We start from the raw sequence: 13,970 nt of genomic DNA, 5'->3' as shown, positions 1-13,970 counted from the left end.
ATTTATACTCTCATAGTAACGCTTCGCCTGCCCATGATCCAAGAAGGCCTGATAGGACTCCTCCTTCAGCTTGTACATTTATTCATGTACACTTTCATCTTACATAACTATAAACTTTCATCATAACTATAAAAGCAATCTTCACTGGCTAAATGTACTGCAAAAAAGGCTAGTAAGGATAATTCATAAGGCCGCCTACAGAGAACATACTAACTCCTTATTTGTAAAATGACAAATACTTCAACTTGCTGATATAGTTCATCTTCAAACAGCTAAAATAATGCATAAGGCTAAAAATAAGCAATTAGCTAAAAATGTCATCCAATACTTCTCTACAAGAGAGGAGAAATATGATCTCAGGGAAGAAGTACATTTGAAACACTTCTATGCTAGGACTACGTTATGCTAGCCATAGCATTTCAGTATGTGGAATCAAACTATGGAATGGATTGAGTAAGGAAATCAAACAATGCACAACGATGAGCCAATTCAAGAAACAATACAAGCAGTTGATGTTTGCTAAATACAAGGATGAAGAGTCTTGAACCAGTCATGATGTGCTATATATATCACTATATTGACACTTACTATGGACAAAAAATATAAAAAATACAAATTCAAAAATATTTCAAAAAAATGTTTAATATAAAATTTAATATTTTAAAATTAAAATTAAAAAACTATTCGGAAAGCAGGAAGTGAACAAATGTAACAGTTAGTGATTGTAAAAGTACCAGATGGAGGGGTGGGATTTAATAAGCTGATTATGGGATGCACTCAATTGGAATCTGATGCATGTTCAAATGAAATTAAACCATTACATTATAAAATTAGAAAAACACTGCAGACCTCCGCTAAGTACCATAGTTCCCCCATATTAGGATTTACACCCCTATTCCGGGGTGTAGGGACTTTGTCCGATATGAATATATACTCTATCGTTAATCCTACATTTATTTCACTACATATTGCTAGCAATACTAACATGCTAACATCTGGCATAATAGTGATAAGTCTTGCTTGTGTCTTGCTTGGAAAAATAAATAAAAATGCTACTGTGCTAATGATTTACCACTATCATGCTAGGTGTTAGCATGAAACACGCAAACTCCACACCGAAGGTGGAACTGAACTCAGGTCTCCTAGCTGCGAGGCCTGCGCGCTAACCACTCGTTTGGTTAAAAAAAATGGTTGAAAATGCAACTGTGCTAATGTTAACATGCTAACACCTAGCATGGTAGAGAAATGTACCGGGAAGGCTAAATGTCCGGAATGAGTTGAGAATTTTAACTTTGGATTGGTTGAGAAATGCGGAAGTAGTTCCAAGCCTTTAGATCAAAGGCATTTTGCGTCCGGATTTTGGATCACCCCCCAGAAAAATCAGTTCTGGCCTTTTTAATAGCATTGCCACGCTGTCTCCGTGTAACGGCGGTTGATTCTCCTCCTAGGCGTGATTGTTAACGTCCGCCCGCTGCCTCTGCTGCTCCCCTTGAGAAAGTCCCTGGGAGCTCTTTCAGCTTGTTTGTTGACTTTTGGCTGCACAAAGCATTCATTCTCTTCCTGTGACGCACACGTCTGCTCTGCCCTCACGTACGTTCACGTACGCTCCATCAGCGGCACGCTTATCTCGCCGGGAATGATGTTGGCGTCGCCGCATCGTGTCCTGTGACCGACACACAGATCATACCGTTGTTGTAATGTGCCGGTTGGCTAATACGTGTCCGCCTTCAGCCGTGCACGCTTGCGTGATACCTGCTGAAAGGTCACAGGCCAAAGGCCACGCCGTACCGTATGTTACATCAGCAACATGACATCACTGGTGTTTTGGCACAGCCTTATTACAAGCAGAGACAACAGAGAGTTTCTGTCAAATAGAGGATCTTTGAATTGTGTTAATACATGCTATGTAATTTCGTATGAAGGATCTTGAATCACAACAGCAGTTGGACAACAAATGTCCAAACATTTTCTTTTCCTAATATTCCCATATTATAACTTTCTCCCAAGCAAATTTTCCAAAATTGGAAAAAAAAATCATTATTTTGCTTTGTTTCTCATATTACAACTTTATACATATTTATTCTTAAATATTTCAACTTCATTTTACGAAAGACATTGATTTTGGCATAATACTATGGGTTTATTATTGTCCAATTATGACTTTTTTCCCTCATTAGAATGCTCTCAATATTTTGGTTATTCTAACTATTTCTAAAACAAAATCAATATTTTTTGATCTAGATAAAACAGTATAGAATACAAACCACAAGGGCGTTTAGGAAGTGAACTTTATTCAAATAAATAGCCACATAAATAAACAATCTTTCTTTAAAGGACATTCTTACACACACACAATCCGTCAAGTAACAAATGAGGAAACAAACGAGAAATACTTCTTATCCAAAAAGATTTATCAAAAAAGGGTCTTGCATCGAGAGTATTTTAGTGTTTCAGTCGCGACAACAAGCTAACGTTAGCAGTAGGAATAAAGTGCAATCCTGCTTTTGCTTCTCGGACACAGCAAGGAGCATTGTGTGTGTGTGTGGAGGGGGGGGGGCCTTGCACATTTTTGTTGTTCATATAAAAAGGCACAAGGGTTTGTAGTGAGTGCAAATGTATCAACGCTGCAATATTTCCTATGTGAACCCCCCAAAAGCTTAATAGTCGGCGGCGCTGATATATTGCTAGCTTATGTGACGGCAACCAGCAGCAATGGCTGCGCTACACTGAGACAGCTCGGTAGTGTTTCACTCATTCTCTTTGGTTGAAATAAAAACCACAACTTTTTTGGGGGGGGGGGCATCTAGTACCTGTCACCATCCTATGTCGACCTATTGCAGTAGGGTGGCACTACGTTTCCTCCATCCACTACGCTGGCTCTATCCACTGTGGACGTTATTGCAATAGAAATATTCCACAAGCTTTTATTATAACCTGCCAGCGACATGGTTCGGTCCAAGTTAGGAAATAGTGTTTTTTTTAAAGGGAGGGGGGATGTGAATGTTCTGAACTCTTGTTTCCCTGCCAATGTTGTGCATCAAGCAGATAAACGCTGCCCAGAGTAGTTGTGCTTTAGCGAGTAGGTATTGCTTGTTTTTGGCTAAAGCTTCTCATGTGGCCCCTCCATGTTTTTCTGCAGCTACCGCCATTGGCTTACGTTAACGAGATTTTTGGACTTTTTGTTCTCATTGAATGAGGTCAATAAATGAGTTTTTTTGGTGGTCTTTCTCGCAGCCACACCAAACTGGCCCAGTCATGCTTGCTTTGTCCACTGTGGGCCACCAGGGGGGTCTTCTGTCCTAATACTGGACATCCTGAGGAGGTAGTAGACTACAAAGAGAGGGTATCGATGACGTGCTGCGTGCCAAGTTGTGCTTTGCTAGCTAAATGCTACGCTCCTTCAGGTGTAGGCTGATGAGGGGGTCTTTTGAGGTACAAAAAGCAGCATTTGCACAGCTTGCACATGAGTTTCCTTCTGGTAACGGTGTTAATTGCACAGCGCCAGCCACAAGAGGCGAGAAGACACGTGAAGAGTTGTTTTGGTCCTCAATCCAGGACTACAAAAACCAAGGAAAAGATGGTGTCTTTCTGTTTTCATTGAAAGATCATTCAAGTCTATGATTGCATCTCTGCAGAGTTTGGTTATTGCTCTTTTAGCTTCTAGGACGTCCTCCTCCTCTTGTTCTTCATCTTATTATTTGACCATCACACAGCTGCTCAGTGGCTTCTGCATGTCGGCTTCTGCACTGGAGCCCACCCCCCACACGGCAGGCTTGTTGTTGGGGAAGTGTGCAGCACCCGGCTGTTGTAAGCCCACGTGGTGGTGGTGGTGGTGGGGGGGTTGGACATGTGGGCTGATGTGCAGGCGGGCCTCCAGGAGGTAAGCGGCAGAGGCCACGGGTGACAAAGAGGAGGTGGCGCTGATGGCGGTCTCCAGGCCTCGTTGCCAGAGGCCGTGCTGCAGGACCACCGGAGGAGGAGGAGGCAGTGCGTGCTGAGGCTTGGTCTGGAGGAGGCAGGAGGCCTCCATTAACGGGGAGGGAGCGAATACTGAAGTGGGCGGAGGAGAGGACGACGGCTGTTGGGACAGGAACAGCAGGGGATTCTGGGTAGGTCCTGTCTGAGCGGCCTGGCCCTGAGGTTGCTGCGGCTGGTGCTGGATCTGCAGCATCCTAAAAAAACCAAACACGGGTCTCACTCTGGGGACTGTTGTTTTACTGTGGAACCTCTAAAGTCACACACCAATGAGGTAGCGGCAGCTAAAGGATCAGCTCCACTTTTTTGTTCTTGCCTGAAGGCTAAAGAAAAGTGTGATGATAACCATAGAAAATGAAATAGAACTTTAAATGGCAAATGCTTTGCCTTTAAATAGCAATGAAGTGGTTTGCTTCTTTTTACACTTTACAGGTGAGAATGTAGTGAAAGTCAAAATCAATGTTGCACATGTTTACATTTGTCCTTAAACGTGATTAGCTTCTTTTTACTCTTGTATAACAGTTAAGTGTTTTGATAGCTAGCAGAGCTAGTTGGTGTGTTGCGGGACTCACCGCTGCTGATGCAGGACTTCCTCCAGCATGCTGCGATGCTCAGAAAGGGCGGGGCCGAGGGAGCCGCGGCTGCCCCGGTTACAGGACGGGGGCGGGGCCACCTGCCGCGTCAAACCTTTGATCTTGTTCAATCCCAGCAGCCCTTTGGTGCGAGTGTTTTTCCTCAGCTGCTGGCGGAAAGCTTTGAGGCCTGCAGAGAGAGGCATGGGAATGCGTTACACAATACCATCTTGTGATCCCGCAAGGGGGGGTGGGGGTGGGGCGGGTCAGACACCAGATCGGGGAGGAAAATCAGGCCGCATTTCGCCACGCTTTTCCGGTTCTACCTTGTGTCAGGGAGGTGTCTGAGGCTCGGCGACCTTCCTGGAAGCTGGCGGCGGGAAGGCTCCCCTGGACTTGGGGCAGGAGGTGGGAGGAGAGGGCCAGGGGGCCGCCGGCAGGGAGGAGGGCCCCCTCTTTAGCCCTGCAGGCCAGAGGTGTTGACACGTCGCCCATGGGAGCCTGCGGAGTGGGGGCGGGACTGGAAGAGGACTTCAGACAGCTGTCAGACGAGGCGCCGTCAGAGGGACTGACCACGATACCTGAAAGTAGAAGACGACGTCAGGATGGAGGAAGAGGAGGATGAAATCCAAACCAAAGTAAGGAATGGACTTCAGGGCTGGTGAACATATCACAGCATATCATATCATTCCCCAGATACTGCTCAAATGTGAGAGCAGTTTGATTGGCGTTAGCGAGTAATATGATCTTCCAGCTGTGTCATGACATCAGTGAAGCGTTTGCTTTGGGAAAGTGTGATGATAACCATAGAACAGGTGGCAAATACAAAAAAAAGCAAAAACCTTTTTTTAATATCTCACCGAGCCATGACTGTTTCTAAATGTTTTCAATCAAAATGTTTTATTTTATTGTAATATTGAATTATCATTATTAACTGCGCCTTTTTCCCATCTTCCTAGTGGTTCCTAGAAAGCATAGTGGACTTCCTTACATGGAGGGTTGCACTGGTGAAAACGGGCAGAGTGGACCTCAGCCAGAGTGTGCCGGCGGGAGGTGTTGGCGGCGGGGGGCAGCAGAGGGCCGAGACTTTGTGCAGCCTCCTCCTCCTCCAGGTCGCGGGGTCGCACCTCCTCGCTGATGCTGGTCTCCAGCAGGCTGTTGGGCGAAATGGAGCGGTTCCACAGCAGTCGGTTGAGGCTGGCCTCCACTGGGAAGACCACACGCTGGAGAAAGAGAGATGTTTTAGGTGGGTAGATGTTCCCCTGAAGCAAGAAGCAACTTGGCAATATTAAATATTCATACTAAAACTACTACTAATACTAAATATATATTATACACGTGTGACATCTTTTAAAAGTCTCATTTCCAAGTCAGTGGTCAGTGGTCCATCTCAGAGTTTTGGAAGTCAGCAAGTGTATCCCATTTGCCATCTCCTGTATTTACCTGGAACAATCCGCCCTGATCGCACTCCATCTCCGAATAGATGGGAGCAGCTTGGGAGTTTTTGGCCGGAATCGAGAATGGCGCCGTTCTGAAGCCATCGCCGGATTTCATGACGATTTGCTGCAAATCGTAGAGTCTTGATAAGCCATTTTATAAGAGAGTACGGCTAAAATGAGCTAGCACGTTACCGCTGACGCTCACCTCGGCTCCGGTGGTGTCGGAGATGCTCCTGGGTCTTTGGTTCCAACTTCCGCATTGTCTGCTCAGCTGCTGGTTCCGATGCTCCTTGACCCTCTCCAGCAGCAGGTAGTAGATGGCCGAGAAGTGATTGTAGCTGCTGCTTTGCAAAGACTGGAGGCAAAACAGTCAGGTTAGCTTTGTCGGGACTGCTGATGCTACTTTCTCGTCTTGACAGTCACGGCCACCTCAATGGTCCTCTGGCGGTCGATCCCCAGGGTGTTCATGATGCTCAGCACGGGTTCGCTGTAGTCCCCCAAGTTGGAGTTGTACTCTGTCAAGGAGTGGCTCAAGGTCTGGTGGGCCGCCAAGGGGTCTGCCAGCATCCAGCGGTGCTGCTTGATCTGGGCCACGGTGATCCTCTTGACCGGGTCCACCACCAACATCTTCCGGATCAGGTTTTCACAGTCTGGAGAGGTTTCTTTGTGAGCTTTTTTACAGGCCGGGATAAGATCTAATCACACTGTGGTGAAAATGAGTGGCTACCTTGGGACATGAAAAAGGGGATTCTGAAGCGTCCCTCTGTGACTCTCTGTTTGAGTGCGGGAAGGCTGGGCCCGTCGAAGGGAAGCGAGCCGCACACGAGCACATAGAGCACCACGCCGAGGCTCTGAGGAAAAATACAGACATCACGTCAATATGGACCCAAGCACATCCACACACATATATATTTTTTTAATAAGAGCTTACCCAAATGTCGAGTTGAGGACCTTCATACTCCTTGCCCTCAAAGACTTCGGGAGCCGCATAAGGGGGGCTGCCACACCATGTCGACAGAGGCTCCCCTGCATTGTAGAAGTTACCGAATCCAAAATCTACAAAATAGACATAGAACATGGATGATGTCACGAGGACTGCTGAGTCAGCCAATGCTCTAAAATGTATCTACTAGGGATCGACCGATATGTTTTTTTTCGGGCCGATGCCGATGCCGATAACGATTTTTTTTCCATCACCCTTAGCCAATGGCCGATTTTGCTTGGGCCGATATTTGTGGCCGATACTGCTTTTGCTCCCTCAATTTATATGAAAAATGACAATGATAACAAATATTCGAGGCCTCAAGTTTAAATAAATATTTATTGAAATGTAAACACTGAACACGGTCGCATTCAGCTTTCTTAAATGCACATTTAAACGGCATTATCAACTTTAAAAGGAATAAATATTCAACCATGTGCAAAACATTTCTGCACCAACAGCTCCCTAATTCCAACGGTAGGCACTTTTAAAGATGAAGCATTCAGCAACATTCCTGCTTTTTAGACCACAAACTAAACTATATTTTCAAGCACGTATATTTCATGCGTTTCATATTTCATGGCGTTCATGTTTCGTATTTCAAAGCAGATGGAAATATTTCAACTAAGTTGAATTGTTAAGAGGCTAATTAAAAGTTGAAAACTACCCTTGTTGGGATTCACCACTCTTGCGGTGTGGGAGGGGTACCGCGACTGCGTGTGTTGCAGGGTCCTCCGGCAACACAAAGCTGCCTGGTGGATGCCTGTCTGTAAATCATGTGGCGGAAAAATACATCGGCGAACTCACGCACGTATCGGCTGATACCGATTCAAATAAAGAACGCAAATATCGGCCAGCCGATGTATCTGTCGATCCTTACTACCTACTCAGCTGTTGGTGTGAAAACATGCGATGAGTTGCAACATGACGTCGTGTTGAGCTAGCACAAACTGACATCATGAAAAGCTCTCTCTCTACAGCCTTTGCAGGCCAGGCTTCCCGATACGTTTTAGCCACACAGTTCTCTGAGTGCATGGCCCCGCATTACATCATCACTCAGCAATGACTAGCTCACTTGTTCTCCCGCGTGCTGGCGTAACTTCCCACCATGCCACATGCACAGTCAGGGTACACGGCCACTTATCACGGTTAATTAGCGCGCAGACAGCATAAACTGTCTGGGGATAATCTTCAACAATGTAGCGGAACGTACCGGCGAGTTTGATGTTCATGTTGCCGTCCAGCAGCAGGTTCTCAGTTTTGAGGTCACGGTGGACAATGTGGTGCCGATGGCAGTAGTCCACCGCCGTGAGAATCTGCCAGAACTTGTTCCGCGCTTCGACTTCACTCATTCGGCCGTTTGAGGTCAAGTAATCTGGAATTGAAATAAAAAATGGTTCAGATGGACTTTCCTAAGAAGTATCTATTGAGGCAATGTCAAACTTAATGTTTTGAGACAATACCAGGGCATTATTGCCTTTTTGCTTCTTATATTATCCAAAAAAAGTCAATATTTTGAGAAGAATATGTGTTTGGGATAAAAATGATGACTTATAAGCACAATAAAAATCAGACGTGGATGACCACAATTAGGGTTCCAATGCTAAAGTAAGTTGACGGTCACCCAATTGCAAAACTAGAATTATTCCATCAAAATGTTATGTGCTGAAATACATATTGTACACACAAGATTTTAACTAGATGCAAATATAATAATTGTGACCTGTGTTCTGTGCACAAGAAACCTTGAGAAAAACTGCAAACCACCGAGTAACCGTATAACATCCTTGGCGTCTCAGCATTGATACAAGTAGCGGTCACAATAATCGACTCATTTGGCAGTTTGTGTTGAACTGATTGATTCATGGGTTCTTGAGGCCAAATAGAGTGCACTACTAGGCTCCAACCAGCAGAGGCCCTGTTGAGTCAAGCGCTACTAGTTTGTGGATGTACGTGTTAGTTACCACCAATCTCTGCACAAATCCAAGAAGGAATACGGAATTCTATTTGTCCATATGCTGACATACTCACCAAACATCTCCCCGTTCTTTGCATATTCTGTCACGATGTACAGCATGTCTTTGGTCTCCATGACCTAATACATGAGAAGAACACACGACAAAACCCACAATTAATGGGATGACGGGGGTAAATAAACTTGCTCACTTTCACACAGATCACACAAAATCGGTGCATCGTTGCATCGCTTTGACACCACAATCCAAACATCTGAGAGCTGGTGCCCAACTCCAAAGAGCAAAACTGGCTGAAGAAAAAGGCGTAGGAAAAAAGCTGTCTTTTCCAGGCTTTATGAAAGGAGGCGAGTGAGGTTCTCCGGCTGCAGCCCTTCCGGCCCAGTTCCAAAAGGAAGGCGATGTTGTATTCCGTGAATTTGATTTTGACCCAACAGTGGTTTCGCAGGAGCTGCTCACATGGCCCAGCAATCTCTTTGGCAGCCAGCTGACAACACAAGCCGGAAAGACACCATTCCCAATCTTCCCAGCTGAGAGTGAAAGCTGCGAAGCTAACAAGGTTTTCATTTGCCTTGTGTCCAACCACAAGAATGTTAGATCATTCCTGGTGCTTCCGAGCCTAAGGGCAGACGGAGCAGCTCTCAAAGGGGGTGGGGGGCATGTCACCTTGAGGTCCAGCTGACGTCACAGCCCTGGAGAGCTGGCAGTGTACGTCAAGGGCCCTCGAGCGCGCGTCTGGTGGTGCAAGGTTAAAGGCCAACACAAGGTCGGAAAGCGATGGAGACTCGGCAGCGTCAATGAAGTGTGACTCGACAAGAAAATAACATGATGCGTATGTGACACATTTGACAAGGTGGGGCGAAAAACGCTCACTCACCCCTTTCATTTTTCATTGGCATTGTAAATGAGGCCATGAAACAGGATTGGCCCCCTCGGACCACGCTGTGAAACCCATGACTTGTACAAATATGCAGCTTATGTCACTGCTACAGTCATCCACACGTCCAGCTGTCTAACTAGCAAACACAGTGACAAACCACAATAAAGATGTTATGTCATCAGAAGAAAGGAGTCATAGGTTACCAGAGTAATATAGTAATCTTATGCCAAACGTTACATTTTTATACCTGGCTGCTGTGCCCCGCCCCGCCTTTAGCCTTGTTTTAGCTCTGAATTAATGTTTTTTAGAAGTGTATTTTAATGCATCTTTTACTCAGTTTTACTCTACTTTTACTTCTTTTTCTCTACTGTAAAGCGCCTGAGTACTCTGAAAAGCGCTATACAAATAAAATGTATTATTATTATTATTAAATGGTAGTAATCGGTCAGTCTCAAGGATACAGTCGGAATATTCTGATTTAAAAAGTCTGAATTTTTAAATTAATTTTAAGAAAAATAAATAATTAAGTCAAAATACTGCAGGAAATATGATAGGCTTGATGTTACAAACATGACATTGTAATATTACATTACAAGAAAAACTGTTACGAAAAAAGTGTTAATGTTTTAATATAATTAGAATAAAGTCATAACACAATGAGAACAATACTATGAGGGAAAAAGTTGTCATTTTACCCAAAAAGGTGATATTAATGTTACGTAAATAAAACTGTAAATTGTATTTTTTTCAAACTAGATACCTGCCATATTATAGGCATTTGACATTAAATCTTGGTTTATTGTATGTATTATCCTTTTTATGGTCATAATTGCTTGACACATTTTCTCCTCCTGTTAAGCCAAGATCATTTATATAGTATATTACTTAAGTTACCTTTCCGCATAAAGGTCTACAAAAGAACACAAACAACTTATCAGTCTATCTGCTGATTAAACAACTGAACACAATTGAGCCATCTTAAAACTGGAAAAAAAAGGCCCCAAAAAAGGTAGAACGAAAGTGCAGTTGTTTACTGTTTGCTTGCCAGACGTGTGTCACGCAGGGCCAGCTGAGCCCATTTTCTCTTCTTAATTCTTCAATTTGATTAGCTTAGCGGGAGAGGCCTTCACGTGACGGGCACACACATTGCACTTGGACGCAACGGATGCTAATTGGACTTAACGCTAAGCACCGTTAACCAACGTGATCCCCCTCACCCTTGCCAACCCCTCCACTCAACACAACTATGATGACCGTTATATGAATACATCTACATGTGTATTGTGATGCATTGTTTCATGCACTCACTGACGACATTGCACCCACTTTGTCTTTAAACACACACACACACGCATGCACGGACACACACACTCGAGGTCAAAGGGGATTGCACTAATGCTACTGGGATCTCTGAATCAGCAGATGATCGCAACTTAAGACACAACATGCTGGGTCGTTAAGGACAAGGTTGTGCCCCAAAACAACTTTTTCACTTTGTCCTATAATAATAATAATAATAATAATAACAACCATGCACACATACATACCTGATAGAGTTTGATGATGTGAGGATGATTGAGCAGCTTCATAATCTGCACTTCCCTGTAGATTTTCTCCAAATTGGACGAATTTAATCGCGTCTTGTCAATGATCTTTATAGCCACCTGAGGATAAAAATGGACATTTTTAAAGAAATCATGCATGTATAACAATAAGAAGGTTGGCGCTGACCTGTGTTTTTGTGACTTTATGTTTGGCCAGTTTGACCACCGCAAAGTTGCCTTTGCCCAGGGTGCGGATGATCTCGTAGAAGCCCACCTGAAGGGGCCTTGCCTGAGGCCCGGGGCTGGGCTGGGGCCCCCGGCTGTTCTCGGACATGATCACCATGGTGCGCCAAAGCAGGAGGATGAGGCGATCGGGCTAAAGTAAATACAAGACAAAGGTACACTGTTATTATTAAGCACTCTCACATTCTATGCACATGATAATATGTCATCATCAAAGGGTATTATTGATCCGGGGAAAGGCTAAAATAATCATAATCATACAAACACAACAACATGTATGCAGCCACTAAATTAGCAAGGCTATGAAATAGTACCATGAAAGCATGGCACAATGCAAGAGTCTTGGGCACTGGCTTTGCTGGCTTTCATACACATATGTAACATAGACAAATAGAAAAGGGTAGCACAGATCAAAGTGCTAGTTAGCATAACATGAACAAGAAAAAGGGCACACTTGGAAGCAAAAATGGCACTGAAGTAAACGACATAACACAGTGGCTGCCCATAAAATATGGTTTGTTTTCTCCGTAAATCGGCCACATTTTTTGTTGCTGCACAAAATACATGTCATTCACCATAAGTCAGGAATAATTTACACATCTGTGATAAAAACAGGAATGTTGTCCACAAATTTTGCATGTTTATGCTTGACTGATCATATGAAGCATTGAGATTTTGCACTCTGTTTGGAGGATAATTGTTTATATTGGCTTTTTTTTTTTCTTAATGTTGTTGTAAATTGTTTCTCTAGGCTGCTAGCCTTACAACCAGGCTAAAGGCTACACCGTGATTCTGATTACACGAGTTGAACCAGGTTACTGTCCATCACGACCGTGCCATAGGAATATCAGAAAATGTAGCTAGAAGAATACCAGCGACTGTAGCGCCCTCCACAAATGCAGCGCCACACAAGCGCTCATGTGAGGAGGACGGCTGTTTGGCTACGTTTGCTGACAACCCCAAGCACAGATGTGGCTCATGGATGGCAAATCTCTGCAGGCGGCATCGTACATTTCTGATACGGGTATAGCAACCTGGTACTGATACTGGATCGGATATATTATATATTTAGCGTTTAAACCTGGATTGTGTCTCCTGTTAGCAAAGACCAATTCCTATACCGATTCCTGTTAGCTGATCTAATCTAATCACAACTGTTACTTTTATTGCAAATGTTGATTCCCGGAGAAGTCACTGGAAAGTGAGCAGGAGGACTTGGTGGGAAGGTGGGGGGAAACTCTCAAAAACTGGGAAAATCAGAAACTTTTGAGCAAACAAGATACTGCAATATACAGATAAAAACGATGTCAACAATTTGCATGAGTAAAAGAGAATTTACAGTATTATAGTTGTGTCAATAATATGCTTTGTTGTTTGAACAACCTTTGATTCCCATCATTACATATGTCAAAGTAAAACTGGAAATGTTTTTATTCAAATCATTGCATATACAAGACAGTCAAAAAAGTAAATGGCACAGATGCTTATTAAAAGCATATTATTGCCTGAGGAAAGTCACACTCGATACCCATCGTGTTTTGTTTGTGTATTTCACTCAAAAGGCTAATAGTTGCAATGGTGCTAAGACTTTAGCACAGCTAATACACAACGATGTGTATTATATTGTATTGAAAGTGGCTAGCATGATTCAACCGCTACACACTTGACGCCACTAGTAACAGAAAGGGAAATTTAAACAAAACAGAAGCCGTACCTTACACAAATCTCCTGTTTTGGTTCCTCTTGGAAGAAGAGTAAAACGAAGGAACCATGACACCGTCGTCGTGTTAAAAAAAAACACGCACAAAGACAAGCGGGAAAAACTTTCCGTTCTCGCCTGTCTATACGGTGACTCGGCCCGGGACTGTGCTGCGGTGTGTGCCGGTGCTATGCGCCGGAATGCGGCTGTGAGAAAGCTATGACTGGGGGGGAACTCCTCCTTCTATTCCGCCTCCTATTCCTCCTCCCCAGCCCTCCGCCATGACAAATTGATAGGCACCATATTAACGTCACACCAACGTCAGAGCTGGGAGCTCAGTGCACGGCAAGGCCGGGCACGAGCGCAAGGCGCGTGTTGCCGGGGCAACAGCGCGGCTCGGGCTCCCGGTGACGTCAGTGCAGATGAAGGGGTTGCCGGGAGATGAGCGCGGTGACGTCAGTGGTGGAGATGTGTGACCACGTGATGTTTGAGCGGTAGTGAGAGGAAGCAACTGGTGAGGCTCAGTGGTTGAAGTTGAAGCTTAAATTGCTCTGTCGGTACTGTACAGTTAGTTCAAGCTAGTTTTTTGGATGGCTTTTACCTTGGAGATTTTCTATTTTTATTTTTCCATTATAGTCTTTTCACCACGGTTACACACATTTT

General features: G+C 44.3%; 1 protein-coding gene across 2 annotated transcripts; it reads right to left on the bottom strand.

Annotated features, from left to right (window-relative positions):
• Nucleotides 1-2,276: 2,276 nt before the first annotated feature.
• Nucleotides 2,277-13,648, bottom strand: sik1 (salt-inducible kinase 1). 2 transcript variants are annotated; one of them, XM_058082825.2, is made up of 14 exons: nucleotides 13,328-13,648; nucleotides 11,553-11,741; nucleotides 11,369-11,485; nucleotides 9,000-9,063; nucleotides 8,182-8,343; nucleotides 6,918-7,042; nucleotides 6,714-6,837; nucleotides 6,416-6,636; nucleotides 6,192-6,341; nucleotides 5,991-6,110; nucleotides 5,539-5,770; nucleotides 4,874-5,128; nucleotides 4,548-4,737; nucleotides 2,277-4,172 (listed from the first exon to the last, which is right to left on the bottom strand). In XM_058082825.2, exons 2-14 carry the CDS (start codon nucleotides 11,706-11,708, stop codon nucleotides 3,695-3,697), a joined length of 2,394 nt encoding a protein of 797 aa, XP_057938808.2. In that variant the 5' UTR covers nucleotides 11,709-11,741; nucleotides 13,328-13,648; the 3' UTR covers nucleotides 2,277-3,694. The 2 variants fall into 2 exon arrangements, with proteins under 2 accessions (XP_057938808.2, XP_057938807.2); XM_058082824.2 differs by having other exon boundaries at nucleotides 13,323-13,646.
• Between the last annotated feature and the right edge of the window lie 322 nt (nucleotides 13,649-13,970).

Source organism: Doryrhamphus excisus, linkage group LG12 (assembly GCF_037039965.1).
Source record: "Doryrhamphus excisus strain RoL-2023G ecotype Guam linkage group LG12, RoL_Dexc_Guam_v1.1, whole genome shotgun sequence".
NCBI lineage: Eukaryota > Metazoa > Chordata > Actinopteri > Syngnathiformes > Syngnathidae > Doryrhamphus > Doryrhamphus excisus.
Note: the sequence above shows the minus strand (reverse complement) of the source record. Positions and strands in the feature narration are given on the sequence as shown.

Bases quoted from the DNA above. Each gene is read 5' to 3' on its own strand.
- sik1 (XM_058082825.2), bottom strand. From the start codon at position 11,708: ATGGTGATCATGTCCGAGAACAGCCGGGGGCCCCAGCCCAGCCCCGGG. The intron at 8,344-8,999 runs GTGAGTATGTCA...TTTCAATTCCAG, and splicing joins AAAGAACGGGGAGATGTTTG to ATTACTTGACCTCAAACGGC. The intron at 4,173-4,547 runs GTGAGTCCCGCA...TGGTTTTTTTAG, and splicing joins GAAGTCCTGCATCAGCAGCG to GATGCTGCAGATCCAGCACC.